The 19,728-nt window shown below is 38.0% G+C and overlaps 2 protein-coding genes across 2 annotated transcripts in view; both read right to left on the bottom strand.

Annotated features, from left to right (window-relative positions):
- Window positions 1-19,728, bottom strand: part of LOC136252721 (phosphatidylinositol phosphatase PTPRQ-like) — a 55,768-nt gene that overhangs the window by 16,551 nt on the left and 19,489 nt on the right. The window contains exons 3-5 of the mRNA XM_066045289.1: window positions 3,463-3,885; window positions 3,124-3,396; window positions 1,104-1,475 (exon numbers count right to left, since the gene is read on the bottom strand). Coding sequence (XP_065901361.1) covers window positions 1,104-1,475; window positions 3,124-3,396; window positions 3,463-3,885 — 1,068 coding nt within the window. The remainder of the gene's footprint in view (window positions 1-1,103; window positions 1,476-3,123; window positions 3,397-3,462; window positions 3,886-19,728) is intronic.
- The window catches only part of LOC136252722 (phosphatidylinositol phosphatase PTPRQ-like), a 62,950-nt gene that overhangs the window by 42,633 nt on the left and 589 nt on the right, over window positions 1-19,728 (bottom strand). Inside the window, exons 2-4 of the mRNA XM_066045290.1 lie at window positions 3,463-3,885; window positions 3,124-3,396; window positions 1,104-1,454 (exon numbers count right to left, since the gene is read on the bottom strand). Of these exons, the coding sequence (XP_065901362.1) occupies window positions 1,104-1,454; window positions 3,124-3,396; window positions 3,463-3,885 (1,047 nt within the window). The remainder of the gene's footprint in view (window positions 1-1,103; window positions 1,455-3,123; window positions 3,397-3,462; window positions 3,886-19,728) is intronic.

Here is a 19,728-nt window from a genome sequence, read left to right as displayed (position 1 = left end):
TGCATTCCTAATTAAATCCCTGTAACTCTAATTGGCTAGTAATTTATTATTTTTAGCACTAATTTACAGTGACCAGCACAGAAGGTCTGACAGCAACATGTGCTGCAGCCTTAGGATTACCTAATCTAATTTCAAGGACTTAGAACTAGCTTTCTTTTTTCTCCTCTACAAAACCGGACTATTGAGAAAGGTACCAAATTACTAGCCAATTGGATTTACAGGGAATTAATACAGTCAGACTACACAAGTCAATGATAAAGGACCAAGGTTATTGTAAATTATACTTAGTTGCCAGTATATATTGACATTCATTTCCAGATATTAGCTCCTTTAGTTCCAGTATATATTGACATTCATTTCTAGATATCAGCTCATTTAGTAGTCAGCTGCTTCTAGCTTAGTGGACACATATTTTTTTGTATAGCCAAACCGCTTTTGTATGGGGTATATAGCTAATACTGTATTGCATCATAATCAGATATCACTGGCTTTTCTAGGGGACATAACATGTGGCACACAATTCATCAATAAGACTGTCTTATAGGGCTCTAAAACAATAATTCAGATATTAAAGTAAAACGGTCGTTGTATAGTGCTGGACATCATAACTTTCCAAAAGTTGTTTTCTGTGTTTGTGATGTCATAACTTTGTGTGGGTTTGGTCTATGTTAATGACATTTGGACAGGTGGTGCATGAGTCTTGATCTGTAGACATATGGTAGCCACGCCCCCTAGGTATGCACAAATTCACGTCCATTATTTTCTGCAGGCTTATGTAGAGCCACGCCCACTGATCAGTTGTTATTGTATGTATCATAATCTAGTATAATAGTGCTGTGAGTAACTCAGCAGATATTTAGTGGTTATGAGCTTGTAAAAAAACTTCACAAACAAGTATAAGAAAAAATTTGGAATTTTTTCTTATGCTTGTTATTATGTGATTCAACTCAAGATATTGCTGATAGCTACAAAACATTAGCACATGTATAAAGGGCACACAAAGTAGGTAAAAGTGCTTTAACATTATTTTGCTCATATAATTAGAGGCTCTCTGCTACTAGAAAACATCATCTATCTTGCTAAGAGCAGACATAATAACTTACCATCCTCATCAGTAGTGACATTGACTATTTCACTACCATTACCCTCAGTGACAGTAGTGGCAAACACCTGAACCTGGTAAGTAGTGAATATCTTTAATTTATGAATAGTAATTGAAATATTATTTGTTTTGTTTTCTTCATCCATTCTTCTAGGTACATAGATGGTATGAAATGCCTTCACATTGGAATACTGCATAGTATAGTTAGTATCAGTACTAATAATTTCTTCAGTAGTATGCACAATACGATATGATCTCACAATACCATTGGGTGTTATCGGTGGTTGCCAAGTGATCATAATAGATGTGGAACTGATATTATGTGATGTGACATTTACTGGAGTACTTGGAGCTAAAATTGCAATAAGAATCACTACAGTGAATCATTTGTACAATCAAAATATGTGACTGCATCTGGGAAAACTGATCTTATTGCACATGTCAGCAGATTTGATTTTTCACCAAGAACACAAAGCTACATGAATAAACTATCTAATTATACAATAAAAATCAGCTAGACTTGAGTGGTCTGCTTTTGCTGGCTGCTTTTCACAAGCGCAGTGGTGATCTGTACAAACCTTAATGGAGCTCTGGTCAGCCAGCGAGCTACAACACACTAAATACTTGAAACTGGCATTTCTCGATACTTTTAAATAGGCAGTAAGATTGGATTTCCCAGACTGCATTATATATATATATATATATATCCATGCACTGACTAAATCTAGTTACCAATGTTGTACACTAAATAAAATTGTGCAATTGTGAATAAAGGCACATTCTGAGTTTCTGAATCAAACATAATAATGCATAGCTGAAAATACACAACAACAGGCTGAACAGACCTGAGTTTAGGCATAGATATATATAGGTGCGTAGTACATAATATCTATGGTTTAGGTACTCCCGATTTTCTACTACTTATACTATAGATAGCATTACTGTAATTCAAGTAGCTGAAAAGTGGTCCAGCACCGTGTCATCGTAGGCGTAGGCTCTGGCCTTGCTTATAGTACTACAGCCATAGATTCTATACATTGTAAAAGATCGAGATACTCTAATAGAGCAGTCATCGTAATATACTCTAATAGAGTATTCAGTACAGATTAGCCATAATTCTCATTACACTGCTTAGTCTAAATCATTTACATTTATTATTGTATTAAATTACTTTTCAAAAATTCCACTGCATGGCATTGTATTGAATTAATTGATAGTTACAATAAAATACCCTCCACATGTCAAATCAAAGCATATATTTTCAAAATTCTGCTTGAAGGAGCATGCCCCCAGAGTCCCTAGCTTGACATGCTTAGTACATGTAGTTGAGCATCATATGAAAGAGATAATATCTGACTTAAAGATCACATCAGAAGTATAGTGTGCATGATTATGGCCTTCCTTGCAGTCCATGGATGGCCTGACCATTCAAACTAACTCTAGAGTAATTCAGTTTTTGTGCTGGTTGAATGCAATTAAACTAGTTTAATAACTGAAACATGGTATACTGTAGCATTAGCTAAGCTGGAGCATTACTTATGACATGTAGAAAAACGCTCAGATTTTTCTGAAACGGTTTCTTCCATACAACCAGAGAGTCAACTTGCAAATGTTGTACCACCCATACTTGAAAGCATTTGTGAATCATTTGAGTCAGAAGCAGATCCTTTCAATTACACTGCTTGAAGTTTCTTAGTTTACTAGAGTGGTATGTCCCCAGGATATGGAACAGTTAATTGTTTGTTATTTTAGTAGTTTTTCAGTAAACCCGCACCCACTGATGTTTTACTGAGAGTTTAAAACTTAGTAAAACAATTATGTTCCATATACTTAAAGTTACTGACATTTTACTATCAGTGTAACTACAGTAAAACAGCTTAACAAATTAGTAAACTAGGAACCTTCAAGCAGTGTTAGACCAAGGGATAAACTTTACCTCGGTAAAAAATTATTCCTGGCTATGCCACTGCTACCATACTGTATGATATGGACTTTGATGTTATATCAGTAAATGAACTTACCGTCCTCATCAGTAGTGACATTGACAATTTCACTACCATCACCCTCAGTGATAGTAGTGGCAAACACCTGAACCTGGTAAGTAGTGAATATCTCCAACATGTTAATGATAATAGAAATGTTGGTGGTGTTAATATCATCAGAAAAATTACCACTACTATACTTAATATGATATGATCTCACAATACCATTGGGTGATATTGGTGGTTGCCAAGTCACCATAATAGATGTGGAACTGATGTTATGTGATGTGACATTTACTGGAGCACTTGGAGCTATGTAGACAATACAGCAAAAATTAGTCAATGGCAAATATCAGTGAAGTATATAGTTCTTCTTACCTGCTTCATCAGTTAACACAGTAACATTATCACTAGGTTCACTTGGTGTTACAGTAACTGCTAACACATAAAATGTGTAATTAGTGAAGGGATCCAGTCCTGATACCAATATAGTCATATTTCTAGGGTTCACTTCCATCATCTCCATTTCATCACTACCAATATTCTCTCCTGTTCCTGATGAGGTCACTTCACTAGGGTCCACTTCCACTGTATCCATCTCACCACTACTAACATCCTTTCCCATTTTTGATGAGGTCGCATCACTAGAGTTCACTTCTATCATCTCCATGTTATCACTACTACCATACACTACAGTGTAATAGCGTAGGATCCCATTAGTGATACTGGGTGGATACCAGGTGACCTCCACTATAGTAGAATTGATAACTGAAGCTCTAACATTTTGAGGTTGATCAGGTGCTGTTACAAGACACAAAAAACCAATTCATGACTTAATTCAGTACATATCAATACAAAATGTTTGTTGCAACACAAGCCTTTACCAAATGAAACATGGATAATCAAGACACATGGTAGTGTGTCGTGTGGCACAAGAAGCCGGCGCGCCACACTGTGAGTATATTAACAGGAAGAAAGAAAATGCAATTTTCACACCTATGTAGCTCTGTGATCCCTAATCCAATTGGAACCAAATTTTTTAGAGAAGTGCCAGCCAGTGAGGGGAGTCTACCTACCAAATTGGAAGAAAATCGCTCCAGCTATTTCCGAGATATGAGTAAACAAAATTTTGTTTTAATTTCTCCGTTGTTTTTTCTTCATCTTCTTCATTTTGCACACTTTGCAAAATCTGCCATAAAACACGAATGCGTGCTCAGATCGGGCTGAAATTTGGCACACTTAACGGGCACATTAAGGCGGATCTCCGTACCAATTTTGGTAGGAATCAGATGAACATTTATGGAGGTATGACCGGTTATTTGCGTAAAATAAGGTTGAGGGTCTGTCACGCCTACAGGGTAAACCCCTTGGAGGAATCAGTTGTAAATTGATATGTAGATGGAGCAACCATCGTAAGAGTGCCTTTTGTGTGGTTTGAAAGAAATCGGGATAAAGACCATGGAGATATGACACAAAACCCAACCTGTGTAAAATTACGCGATCGATTTTTATGAATAAAAAACTATTAGTTTTCGTGTCTGCCAGGAAAACCGCTCAGAGCAACGAGCTGAAAATCAGTATGTAGCTGGAATAATCATCATAGAAAGTCCTTGCAGTAGTACAGAAGAATCGGATTACAAATCACTGAGTTATGATTCGAAAGGCAACTAGGTGCAGCAAATGGGAGATCGAGATACTCTAATAGAACAGTCACCCTAATAAAGCATTCAGCAGCTTTTATAATTTACTCAATTATAATACATTGCAAGTTATTCTGTAAGGAATCCAGCTACAAACAAGTCACCCTGTAGTCAGATCAGCTAGAAGAAGGCACCTAATAGAGAGTTCAGCTACAAATAAACCATCATGTAGAGAGATCAACTCAAACAAATCACCCTGTAGAGAATCCAGCTACAAACAAATTGCCCTGTAGAGAGATCAGCTAGAAGAAGTTACCTTGAAGAGAGTTCAGTTACAAAGAAACCATCATGTAGAGAGTTCAGCTGCAAACAAATCACCCAGTACAAAGTTCCGCTATGAATACATCACCCTGTAGAGAGTTCAGTTAGAAACAAGTCATCCTGTAGAGAGATCAGCTAGGAGAAATCACCTTGTAGAGAGTTCAGCTACAAATAAACCACCATGTAAGAGAGTTCAGCTGCAAACAAATCACCTGTAGAGAGTTCAGCTAGAAACAAGTAACCCTGTAAAGAGATTAGCTATAAACAAGTCACCCTGTAGAGAGTTCAGCTAGAAGAAGTTACATTGTAGAAAGTTCTGCTACAAAGAAATTACCATGTAGAGAGTTCAGCTGCAAGCAAATTGCCCTGTAGGGAGTTCAGCTACAAATAAATTGCCCTGTAGAAAGATCAGCTAGAAGAAGTTACCTTGTAGAGTGTTCAGTTACAAACAAATCACCCTGTAGAGAGTTCAGCTACAAACAAGTCATCCGGTAGAGAGATCAGCTAGAAAGATCACCTTGTAGAGAGTTCAGCTACGAAGAGATCACCCTGCTTCATCTTTTCTTCTCCCTGTGGTAAAGAAAAAATGATAGGTTAAAAAGCCCTAAAGCCGGGTATAGGCCAGTTTTGGGTATACAAATACAAAAAGAAGTGAAATCTAATCCAAAACAGCCAAGCTGTAAAAAGAGAGTGCGGCCCTCAAAAAGGCTATGGTGAAAAAAGATGTGAAATCCAAGGTGGCGGCCAAGAAATGGTTGTGATAGTAAGTTAATGGTAAAAATTTTAATAACGACAATTCAGGTGAATTTTGTGCCAAGACCAAGCGGCACCAAATTCACCTGAATTGTTGTTACTAAAATTTTTACCATTAACCTACCATCACAGCCATTTCTTGGCCGCCACCTTGGATTTCACATCTTTTTTCACCATAGCCTTTCTGAGGGCCACACTCTTTTTTACAGCATGACTGTTTTGGATTATATATATTATACACTAGTTACTAAAGCACAAGTGTAAGGAAAAATTAGGAACACTACAGCAGGGATCATTACAATACAAAGTGCTCTTAAACATTAGGAATAATCATCTGAAGTGCAAATTAATTCCTTCTTTGCCTATATTTAGCAGCATGGCAAAACTTGGGATTAATTTATGTACTGATCTACCATTCTAGTATTGAGTCGGCAGCTGATTTGGACAATTTAAGCAAAATAAGTTCAATCGATTTTTACATACAGTACTGCTCAAATATAAAATCACACATGTGTGGTGCAACAATACGTAGCAGTAAACATGACACATGTGACTTCAAAAATCCATACGTGTATGCAAGAACCCATGTGTATACATGTGTAGCCTGGCACAGTAGTTCAACAACCGATTTGTAGTATACGTACTTAATTAAACAATTTTTACATTAGCTACGTATGCAGTTTTATTGTAGAGTAATTCACTGGCATGATAATCTCACTGGAACCGCAGAAATATATGTGAACCAGTCTGGGAAAACCGGGCTTATCGCCTATTTAAGAGTATTGAGAAACGCCAGTTTTAAGTACTTAGTGTGTTGTAGCTTGCCAATGGTTGAAGCTATGTGTACCAAATATTCACACGTTTTACACCAATTCCTTACCTTCCAGAGCATCCACTGTGCAAGTAGCCAACAACTAAGTTTCCTGCCATTTTAGATAGTTTTTAAACCGAGGTTGACTGTATCAGGTGAACTACAAATTGGGTGGGAGGCTGGGGCCCTGGAAGGCGGGCAAGATGGTGTTCAAAAATTGAAAAGGAAGGCCAAGGGATGAATTAGGCGGGCCATTGAGGTCTCACAATTGGCTAAAATGAAAGGAAATTCACAGCAGAGGTACTTATTTAACCCAACAGAGCTGTACAGCCATATACAGTCATCCCCAGGCTGACCAGAGCTCCATTGAGGCCCCACACCACACGTACGGATCACCACTGGGCTTGGGAAAAGCAGCCAGCAAAACCAAACCACTCAAGTCTAGCTGATTTTGATTGTGGAATTAGATTGTGATTATTTATTCATGTAACTTTGTGTCCTGGGTAAAAAATCAAATCTGCTGACAAGGACAATACGACCGGTTTTCTCAGACTGGGTCACATAATTGGTAAAGGATAACTAGCTATTATTGTTGTAACCTTTTTTAAAATTTTTTTCTTCAACTTTTGTTTAGCAAGGTGCCCCCCTCTACTCTGGATCCACCCCTGTATGCACAATGTATTTGAGTGCTACATTGTAGTTCGCATTTTTCAATGACTGCTCTATTAGGGAGTATCGATGGAATTAAGTTTGAAATACCTACCTAATATGCTAGCATTATGCTGACATAGCACACTAGCCTATTGTGCTTCTTATTTTACTAATATATTTGTCACAGGCTTACTAAGAAGCATGCTGCATAAGTATTCCAGCTAGGAGTTTACTGGTTCGCACATTAGTGCCTTGTCTTTCATGCTCATTTAGGACACAATGTTTATTTGAGTATATCACAGGTCTCTACTTCCATTTGATTGTAGCTTGTAAGTCAGATAAGATGGTTTATTTTTATACTTGTTTAAGGCTTACTGATTGTGATGTTACATGATGTTCAACTATGACGATCGTCACCAATGAATACTGTAGCTACAAACCATGGCCAGGGCTACAACTTATAGAATAGCATAATATAGTTAAGTGTATCAATTTGCATGCCATGCAAGCAGCCTTTGTTCACATTATAGCATAGCTAGTTATAGACCTTGTGTGTATATAATTTTACTATTTTTTAATAATCAATGTGAGTGTGTTTTTATGTATGTATAAAGTTGATAATATAGTGGAACCTCAGTTATCCAAACCCCTTGGCACCAGGGATGGTCGATAAGTCTGAAAAGTCCAAATCTCTGAAACTGTATAAAATTTCATAAGAACATTTTTTTAAATTTCAGTATTGTCAGCTACCCCAATAGAACAGTCACTACTCTAATAAAGTAGTCATTTCTGTAGTTTGGTTAACTGAGAATCCAAATAAGTGGAGTTTGGATAACTGAGGTTCCACTGTAGCTATGTCTATCCATCAGAAAGTTGGCTGGCTATACCCCCGATGCATGCACACACACAAGGGTATACCAAGGAGGTTCCAGGGATTTCAGGAAGCCCCCTTAAATTTTAGTTTAAACTAGAGCTGGGCGATATACCGGTATTGTTAGTAATCTGTGATATTTAAGTCATACCAGTTTTGATACCGCCTGTTTTTTTTAATACCGCCATATCGTCTGGGCACTATGGCCTCCCTGTGGGCTTGTTTCATCCCATATTTAGAAGGCAACCAGACATGTGACAATGTTTGTAGGCAGGTGCTGATGTAGTCAGCTAACCAAACTATGTAAACAAGTTTGTTTGTGGTAATTTGTACCTGAGGTTTGCTGACCTACCAAGGGTATTTGGTGCTTTTGTTGAGGTAAATGGCAGTTACTTTAATACTAATGGCTTTTACATTAATACCGTGATATTTAGTAATACCGTGATGCTTTTTATGGAAGGTATACTGTTTGCTATTTTTCAATACTGCCCAGCACTAATTAACAAGTTGAAACTTCAGGTATGTGCAGAAGCTGGAATCTATCATGGAACAGGACACATTTCAAATTATTATCTTAGTCTCTCACACAATAGCAACACTTGTACCATTATTCTGAATTGTAATTTGGGTGAAAACATTGAGATACTCTAATAAAGCTGTCAGGAAATAAACTACTCTAATATTGCAGTCATTTATCTGAAGTGGAAACTCCTTTTCTAAATTCCTGCATACACCTTTCTCTCTCTCTCTCTCTCTCTCTCTCTCTCTCACACACACACACACACACACACACACACACACATGCACACAAACATACCCATCTACACACAAGCAAAACATGTAGACAAACACTTTCAAAAGAAGTACACACATGTGTTTTGTGTATGTGCGTGTATTTTAAAAGGTATATAGGCCCAAAACACAGGGGTAGAAAATAGTTGTTGGAGCAGTGGCAGAGGAAGTAGTTGATATGAGGGGGGACGGGCCAGAGTATAGAATTTCTGGCAGCAGGGAGTCTTGGGGGCACAGCCCACCAAGAAGTTGTAGCCATTATAGCTTTCACAACGTCTCAAAGTTCACCAAAATTAATTTATAGGGTACAATTTGAAGCATTTTAACTAAAACACCAACTTTTAATCAAAACTATTTAAGGTTACGGTAGAATCACAGGCAATCATTCAAAATTTTAATGCCTATTGATACTTGTTGAGAAGGCCACAAAACCAGTCTACTGAGTCTAGCAGCATGAAAGGTTTAAAGTGAACACAAAGCCCTTCATATTTAATGTTTTTATGTCATTACAGTACAGTGTAGTTTGAGGCAGGTGGAACACTACAAGTTGTTGTAGCAAGACATGTAAGCCAGCCCGTGCATTGCTCAGCTCCAGCTATCACTACCATGTTTTTCCGTCGCCAAATGCAGCAAAAGCTGTAGGCTCTATATATGGGCAGTTCTGGGGCATGGTGATGCAGATATGTTGGTGATTTGGATGTTTGCCCCCAAATTTCATAGTTTAGAAGCCCAGAGAGCCTATACAATTTCATTGTTCTTAGCTAATACTTAAGAGAAAGAACCATCAATGATGATGAAAATAGTGCATATGTATCTTATACAGTAACTGAGAGTGTGTTGTGTCCTCAGGCACATATGACCACAACATGGAAGACCATAAGGTGGGTATGGCAAGGAGTGAAATTAAAACAAAACATACAAAAAAACTGCTAGCTTTTTAATGGAACTGTAAAGGTGACTATTTTATTAGAGTAGCTGACTGCTCTATTAGAGTATCTCCATCTTGCAAGCATTGTCCAAGGGCCCAACCATCTATATGGTTCCATTAAGTAAATAATTATCAAATTTTCGTGTTTGACATCGTCCTGTGCTACTTTTTAGGCCCCACCCTTTTAGGTAATAACAAAAGTTGCCCGGTTAACCTAGGGGTAATGGTTTAAAAGAAATTCACACAGTCTAAGTACAAAACCTTCTACTCCAGCCTGTTGTTTTTGCGTAAGGCGCTCGTGTATTCTTCCTTTGTTTGGTCGAGTGTCTCTCACACCAGTATCTTGATCTTTCTACAGAGTACGCTGCTCTAGTTCCACCCGGTGAGTTCTCATGTTGAAGCGTTGAGTCGAAGTTTGTTGTATCCAATGCTAAGTTTAATACGCAGCGCATATGAACTGGTTGCTAAGAATTACAAACCTGGTTCACGAACCGGTTGTACGAGTTCAATGTTTGGTTTTACGTGCAATGCATATAAACTGGTTGCTATGCGGCCGTAGCTATTCAAACAGGTTATACAAGTTGAACACCTAGTAACTAACGTGTGGTGTGTTTCAACCGGTTGTCAAGAACTGGAAAGGACGGTGTCTATTAGAAAACCTAACTCATTAATGAAAGTACTGGGGAAAAAACCCATAGTTAACTTTGACGTTCGTGTATCATCTAACACAACCCCGGTGAGTATTCATTTGTGCACATCGTAGTTAGTCCTGTAAATTAATTAATTATGGCGTCATTTCTTATTATTCTTATTACTTGGTTTGTAATTATTATTATTATTATTACTAGGACCGCATCACATACAACCAAGTACATACACCAACATGACAGCCCCCTGGTGAGGCTATTAGGCGGTGAAGGCACGATCCCCAAATCAACTCAATATGTCACTGTAGTGACAGATACAACACAATGGTGGCTTCGTAACTAAAGGCCACCAGTAGTTAATTGCCAGTACGTCATTGGTGTGGTAATGGCACGGTGATGTGCACACAGTATATGTAATTATGTATACAAAACATACAGGAGAGAACTATGCATTATTGCAGTATTGTATGCAGCAATACATTATAGGCAACATCAACAGATAAAAATTATTAGCCAATATACAGTAAAGTATCAACATCAGCTAGAGCTAAATAAGGTTCATCAGTGGTGTAGCAATGGCACAGTGACGGGTGACACACTATAATTATGCATACACAACTTGCAGGAGATAGCTACACAATACTGTAGGAGTATGCAAGCCAGATGAACCAGATAAAGGAAGACAGCCAAGCCAGCCAAAACCTAGTAGCTAATCCAGGTGAAGGCAAAAAAATAAGCATGTATTGAATTGCCTGACACCAACACAAAGGAAATTCGCCATGCCAGCTGCACAAGACAAGTCTTGTATTTCATATTGTAAAGAGTGTGGCGTGTGTTTAATGTTTTCTTGTATTGTTTTTTATGTGACTGGCAGCTGGCATGGAGACTTGAGATGTTACAAACATAAAAACTTACTTGTAATCTTCTTGTTTACGTGTAAAGTGGCCTCTCACTCTCCTGCAGTCACTTCGCTAATCTCCTCCGCGCAATCTGTAATTAAGGAAGGGTGTGGTACTGGGCATTATATAGAATTACATGTATGGTCAAGTCATCAGCACGAACGGGCACAATGATTATACGTTTGTGCCTTCGTTCACCGGCGAATCGATCCCCGGTTAGTTTATGTCTCTAGGCCTCGTAGTTTTCTCAAACATTAATTATTAATTATTATTTATTTATTATTTATTTATGACATAATTTCAACCGTGTTTCGTATTATTCTTAGTACTTGGTTGTATAATTATTATTCTTATTTCGCACGTCTACAGCCCACAGGAAGTAGATATCAGCACTAAAAACATATGGCGTATTTTAAAATCATTCTTACCCAGGTCTGTGTGGTATTAAAATCTTTGCTTTCTAAGGCGATTGCAAGATATAGAGCTAGAGTCATGGTTTTGAGCTGTTATTCACTCGCGAAGCCATAAAAGCAAAAGTACAGCAGTTTAAAAAAATGCCATTTGAAGCAAGGCATGGGACTAAAACTTATTAAGATGTATTAAACTAAACATTAAACATAAATGCTACTCACTGAAATTTGTTTCTGAACGTTTTAGAGTTCTTCAACTCACGTCAGTGAAGGGTGTGTGGGCCATAGTCCATTACTGAAACCGCATTCCGAGCATTTTCCTAAGGGCTGCTACAGCCATTTATCAGAATCGACGTAACAAGCCTCGTAAACTATCAGAAATAGCATAACCCTTGGAATAGAAAAGGGGTGTGTCCCTTTTGTATGCAATCAAAAATTAAGGGCAGCCACGAAGCTTTGGGGGAAAGAATTTTCAAAAGAAAACAGTATCGCCTTCCAGTATATGTATCAGGCCTTATAAGCTACCGGAAATTTAATTCAGAAGGTTGCTATTGAAGTTCAATGCGGCAATGCTGCTTCTGTAATGGCAACAATCCCATCATCACAGGATTGGGCAGAGTTTGCCTCTCTACCCACTGTTTGAGCATGAAGACCTTTTCTTTTATTATTATTATTATCATCTTTTATATTAAACAAAAAACTTCCATTATAAAAAAACAGAATTAAAAAGAGGGCGTGTCTATACATGATCGAAAGATTGAGAGCAGTTGCCTTAAGGATCTGAAGACTGAATAATAGCTACAGATAGCTACTTTTTACAGATTGGTAGGGTTTTCCAGCTATATAATTTCAATGCCTTTATTGTTGTGGATCAAAGCATTTAACACGTTGGGTGAATACAGCCTGTGCATGATCATGCCTTTTCAGAGTCTATAGCTATTCTATAAGACTGGTCATGAGTACACACTCTACCTGTAGCTAGTAGACCGATGCTTGAGCATCATGAAGCAAGCCTTCATATACTATATTACTTCAGTACTATATTTCTACATGCAGTGCACACCAGCCATAAAATTGTGTTGTCCATGTGCATGGACATGAAAAATTTCAGAAACTAGGGAGGCAAAAAATTGTAAGTAGAATAGGGATCAAAGTTGTGATTCTGAAAAAAAAACTGCATAAACAAGAAGTAATAGGGATGGTGATTCACAATACTGCTTAATACATCAATACAAGCCAAACAGCTTGATTTGTGTACATTGAATTTAAGATTACTATTTTGGCTTTTTATTTTTATGCAGTTTTTTTCAGAATCACAACCTTGATCCCTATTCTACATGTTTAAATTTACAATTTTTTGCCCCCTAGTTCAGTTTATGTTTTGATATCCTAATCCTGGTGTATGATTTCATAAGGTCACCACTGGAACTGAGAAAACTCCATGGAACTACTTTCCAGTGTTACAGCCAAGCCAATGTATGTGTTCTCCAGCTACATGCATACTGTATCTACTGTAAGTTTGCTCAGAGTCGTGCTTGTAAAGTAAACTATGCTATAAGCTGTATGCATCACTTGTGTGGTGGTGCTGCCATGTGCTGCCTTCACTTGTGTGGCAGTGTTGCCTTCACTCATGTAGCTGCATTGCGTGTACACAAAACCAAACTGCATGCACATGTTGCATCTATGAGTGTGGAAGTACATGCAACACGCATGTACTGTGAAGTTATATTTGAGTGGTACTGTATATAAACACCAATCCTATCCTCCAGTTATTCTGATAACCCATGTCTTCAAGCATACTGGACTTACTCTATCATTTCTCTTCTCCTATATAAACGCTATCTTTTCTTTTAGTCATGGTATGAGAAGCCATATGCTGTATTTAGCAAAACTATACTCAACCTTCTCAGATAGTGTTGCACTAAATGAAGCGAAACACTGGAACACTGTAAGTGCTACATCAGCTTACGCCATTCAAACACTGAGTATTCCAGACTATTTTTGGTAGGAGGTTGAATTAAAATAATTATTTGTGGGTGCCTTACTGTCTACAGTATGTGATTCACCACCATTGGCACTGACTTCAGTAACACATTGTGCAGCTTACAATTGCCCTATATATACGTAGATGTCAGATCGGTACAATATCAGTAAATCAGTACTACAGTATATACGTTAGATTGGATTAAAACCATAAAAGTTCAGAAATGTTGAATAGGTACATATCTCTTTTAAACTTGCACTTCAAGTGATGATCCCTTTTGTTTAATTGGTGATATTATCTCTATTAGTTTGTAAATTCCTAAGGATTATTTGTTAACATCTTTGTAACATGATTCAACATTACTAATTAAATTTCTATAAGACCGCATCAATGGCACCAGATGGGTATGAAATAATTGTACGACAAAATGCACACTTCTACACTAAATAATAATAAGCTATGTGGCCATTCTGTGCTGTTTTTGATTATGTTCTGCCTGTTACACAGCCTGTTACACAGCCTGTTACACAGCCTGTTACACAGCCTGTTACACAGCCTGTTACACAGCCCTACACGTACATACAGAACACGATACTAATCTACAACCAGTCTGCTGACTCTGACTGTTGGATGAATTGCATGGAAAATGCAGACAATTTCCAACATGAAGCAGTTTGGTCTGCTACCACTAATCAACACTGTCAGCAAAAAGAAATGTAATGCAAAAGGAGGGCAACAGGTAATTAAGTCCATGATGCATGAATTGTAACGTATGTTCTGTAGTATGCCAAAAGGCACCAGTCAGGTTGAAGCAACATTTGACAGTGAAAATGTCAAGTCCATATCTGTAGCCATTTACACTTCTCTGAAGACATCAGTCAATCATTTAGTCAGCAGAAAATCCCACTAAATATTTAAATTTTGCAGCAACTTATAGGAACTGTTTCAGGTCACATTGAAGGTACTTTTGGGCTGAACTAATACTACCAGGGTCCTATAAAGGTAATGTGAGGCTGGTTTCTGATCAATGTTATTCGTTGGAATATACAAGCCTTCATGATACTTAGTATCTAATCAAAAACAGCCAAGCTGTAAAAAAAGGTGCGGCCCCCAAAAAGGCCATGGTGAAAAAAGATGTGAAATCCAAGGTGGCGGCCAAGAAATGGCTGTGATGGTAGGTTAATGGTTACATTTTAATAACAACAATTCAGGTGAATTTGGTGCCAAGACCAAGCGGCACAAAATTCACCTGAATTGTCGTTATTAAAATCTAACCATTAACCTACCATCACAGCCATTTCTTGGCCGACACCTTGGATTTCACATCTTTTTTCACCATGGCCTTTTTGGGGGTTGCACCTTTTTTACAGCTTGGCTGTTTTTGATTAGATATCACTTCTTTTTGTATTTGTATACTGCAAAGCCGGCCTATGGCTGGCTTTGGGGCTTTTTTAACCCATGTGTTTTATTCTTTACCACAGGAAGAAGAAAAGAACTTAAAGAAGATTTTTAATACTTCAATTATTTTTGATTTTATTAGTCATTATACAAATTATATACATATATTTATTACATGCCCATTATTCCCCACAGGATATTTTTTTGCAGCTGATCTCTCTACTGGGTGACTTGAAATGTAGCTGAACTAAATACAGGATGGTTTCTTTGTAGCTGAACTCTCTACAAGGTGACCTCTTCTAGCTGGTCTCTCTACAGGGTGATTTGTTTCTAGCTGAACTCTCTACAGGTGATTTGTTTGAAGCTAAACTCTCTACATGGTGGTTTCTTTGTAGCTGAACCCTCTACATGATGGTTTCTTTGTAGCTGAACTCTCTATAAGGTGAATTCGTCTAACTGAACTCTCTACAGGGTGATTTTTTGTAGCTGAACTCTCTACAGGGTGATTTGTTTGCAGGTGAACTCTCTACATGATGGTTTCTTTGTAGCTGAACTCTCTACAAGGTGATTTCATCTAGCTGATCCTTCTACAGGGGGATTTATTTGTAGCTGAACTCTCTACAAGTGATTTATTTGCAGCTGAACTCTTTATGTGGTGGTTTCTTTGTAGCTGAACTCTCTACAAGGTGACCTCTTCTAGCTGATCTCTCTACAGGGTGATTTGTTTCTAGCTGAACTCTCTACAGGTGATTTTTTGCAGCTAAACACTCTACATGATGGTTTCTTTGTAGCTAAACTCTTTACAAGGTGACTTCTTCTAGCTGAACTCTCTACGGGGTAATTTCTTTGTAACTGAATTCTCTATATGATGGTTTCTTTGTAACTGAACTCTCTACAAGGTAATTTCTTCTAGCTGATCTTTCTACTGGGTGATTTGTTTGCAGCTGAATCTCTACATGGTGGTTTCTTTGTTGCTGAACTCTCTACAGGGTGAATTCTTCTACCTAATCTTTCTACAGGGTAATTTGTTTGTAACTGAACTCTGTACAAGTGCATTTTTGTGGGTGATCTCACTGCAGGTTGATTTGTTTGTAGCTGAACTCACTAAAGGGTGATTTGCTTGTAGCTGAACTCCTTCCATTGTGTCTAGTTTCTAGCTGATCTCTCTACAGGGTGATTTGTTTGTAGCTGATCTTTCTACAAGTTGATTTGTGTGTAGCTGATCTCTCTGCAGGTTGATTAATTTGTAGCCGATCTCTCTACAAGGTAATTTGTTTATAGCTGAACTGTCTAGGTGATTTGTTTGTAGCTGATCTTTCTACAGGTTGATTTGTTTGTAGCCGATCTCTCTACAGGGTAATTTGTTTGTAGCTGAACTCTGTACAAGGTGCTTTTTTGTAGGTGATCTCACTGCAGGTTGATTTGTTTGTAGCTGAACTCACTAAAGGGTGATTTGCTTGTAGCTGAACTCCTTACAATGTGTCTAGTTTCTAGATGATCTCTCTACAGGGTGATTTATTTGTAGCTAATCTCTCTACAAGTTGATTTGAGTGTAGCTGATCTCTCTGCAGGTTGATTAATTTGTAGCCGATCTCTCTACAAGATAATTTGTTTGTAGCTGAACTCTCTACAGGCTGATTTACTTGTAGCTGAACTCCTTACATTGTGTCTAGTTTCTAGCTGATCTCTCTACAGGGTAATTTGTTTGTAGCTGAATTCTCTATAAGGTGATTTGTTTGCAGCTGAACTCTCCACATTGTGGTTTCTTTGTTGCTGAACTCTCTACAGGGTGTTTTGCTTGTAGCTGAACTCTCTACAGGGTGATTTGTTTCTAGCTTATCTCTCTACAGGTTGATTTGTGTGTAACTGATCTCTCTACAAGCTGATTTGTTTGTGGCTGATCTCTCTAAAAATTGATTTGTTTGTAGCTGATCTCTCTACAGGGTGATTTTTTTGTAGCTGACCTCTCTTCAGGGTGATTTGTTTCTGGCTGATCTCTCTACAAGTTGATTTGTTTTTTGCTGATCGTTCTAAAAATTGATTTGTTTGTAGCTGATCTCTCTACAGGGTGATTTTTTTGTAGCTGACCTCTCTTCAGGGTGATTTGTTTCTGGCTGATCTCTCTACAGGGTGATTTTTTGTAGCTGACCTCAGGGTGACTTGTTTCTAGCTGATTGCTCTACAGGTTGATTTGTTTGTAGATGAACTCTCTACAGGATAATTTGCTTGTAGCTGAACTCCTTACATTGTGTCTAGTTTGTAGCTGATCTCTCTACAGGGTGATTTGTTTGTAGCTGATCTCTATACAAGTTGATTTGCATGTAGCTGATCTCTCTGCAGGGTGATTTGTTTGTAGCCGATCTCTCTACAAGGTAATTTGTTTATAGCTAAACTATCTATAAGGTCATTTGTTTGTAGCTGATCTCTCTGCAGATTGATTTGTTTTAGCTGAACTCTCTACAGGGTGATTTGTTTCTAGCATATCTCTCTACAGGTTGATTTGTGTGTAACTGATCTCTCTACAAGCTGATTTGTTTGTAGCTGATCTCTCTGCAGGTTGATTTGTTTCTAGATGATCTCTCTACAGGTTGGTTTGTTTGTAGCTGAACTCTCTACAGGGTGATTTGCTTGTAGCTGAACTCCTTACATTGTGTCTAGTTTCTAGCTGATCTCTCTACAGGGTGATTTGTTTGTAGCTGATCTCTCTACAAGTTGAATTGTGTGTAGCTGATCTCTCTGCAGGTTGATTTGTTTGTAGCCGATCTCTCTACAAGGTAATTTGTTAGTAGCTGAACTGTCTATACGGTGATTTGTTTGTAGTTGATCTCTCTGCAGGTTGATTTACTTTAGCTAAACTCTCTACAGGGTGATTGCTTGTAGCTGAACTCCTTACATTGTGTCTAGTTTCTAGCTGATGTCTCTACAGGGTGATTTTTTGTTGCTGAACTCTCTACAGGGTGATTTGTTTCTAGCTTATCTCTCTACAGGTAGATTTGTGTTGATTTGTTCATTGCTGATCGCTCTAAAGGTTGATTCGTTGTAGCTGAACACTCTGCAAAGTGTTTTGTTCGTAGCTGATCTCTCTAAAGGGTAATTTGTTTGTAGCTGAATCCTCTCCACAGTGACTTGTGTGTAGCTGAATTCTGTGTAGCTGAATTCTCTAGAGAGTGACTTAATTGTAGCTGAATTCTCCACTGGGTGCATGACTTGTTTATAGCTGAACTTTCTTCAGTGTGACTTGTAATGTTCTGAATCTCTATAGTGATATATTTGCTTAACTCTCCACATGGTGGCTTGCTTCTTGCTGAACTGTCTATAAGATTAACTGTTTGCAGCTGAACTCCCTACAGAATAACTTGTGATGTAATAAAATTCTATAATGGAGTAAATAAATTAGCCGAATGCTCTATTAGGGTGACTGTTCTATTAGAGTATATCGATCTCGCATTTGCTACACGGAATTGGCTTTCGAATCATAACTTAGTGGATTGTAATCCGATTCTTCTGTACTACTGCAAGGACTTTCTATTAAGATTATTCCAGCTATACACCTATTTTCAGCTCATTGCTCTAAGCGGTTTGCCTAGTAGACGTGAAAACTAATACTTTTCTTATTGGCTGTTGATATTTAGCCGGTCAATGCAATTTTAAAAAAAACTTAGAAAAAATCATGGTACAAAAAGGTTTAAGAAACGAAGAAAAAAATTGTGACGTGACCTAGACTCGAACCCACACATTCAGGTTTAGAGTACCAACGCTCTACCACCGTACCACTGGTGCTTGCTGGCTACTCTTTTTGTTTTTGTACTATTTAATGTTACAAATATAAAATACTATATAGTCTGTGAAGAAGAAACCAAAGCTGAACCCGACCCTAACCCTAACGCTAAACCTGACGTTTGCCTGTTAAACGTAATGATGGCTTTCACTGCCCGCTCGCCTCGAACTCACCCAAAAACTTACCATCATACAACTAGCATGTTTGATACTAGAGTTATAGGTGACACTTCCCAACAAATGACCGGCTAAATAAATATTTGAACCGTGACCGGTGACCGGCTAAATATCCACTTCGTTTCTTATTCATAAAAATCGATCGCGCAATTGTGACACAGGTTGGGTTTTGTGTCATATCTCCATGGTCTTTATCTCGATTCGTTTCAAACTACCAAAAGGCACTCCTACAATGGTTACTCCATCTATATAGCAATTTTCAATTCATTCCATGAAGCGGTTTACCCTGTAGGCGTGACAACAAATCGATCTTGTTTTACGCGAATAATCGGTCATAACTCCTGAACCATTCATCGGATTTGTACCAAATTTGATGCTAGGATTCGCCGTGGACTCACTTTCTGTGTGCCAAATTTCAAGGCGATCGGAGTACGCGTTTGCTTCTTATAGCAATTTTTGCAAGTGTGAAAAGACAAAGAAGAAAAAAAAACGAAGAAAAAAAAACAAAACTTTGGCAGCTCGTATCTCGGAAATGGCTGGAGCGATTTCCTTGACATTTGGAATGTTGACTCCCCTTGCTGGTGG

The sequence above is a fragment of the Dysidea avara genome, chromosome 4 (assembly GCF_963678975.1).
Source record: "Dysidea avara chromosome 4, odDysAvar1.4, whole genome shotgun sequence".
Classification (NCBI taxonomy): Eukaryota; Metazoa; Porifera; class Demospongiae; order Dictyoceratida; family Dysideidae; genus Dysidea; species Dysidea avara.
Note: the sequence above shows the minus strand (reverse complement) of the source record. Positions and strands in the feature narration are given on the sequence as shown.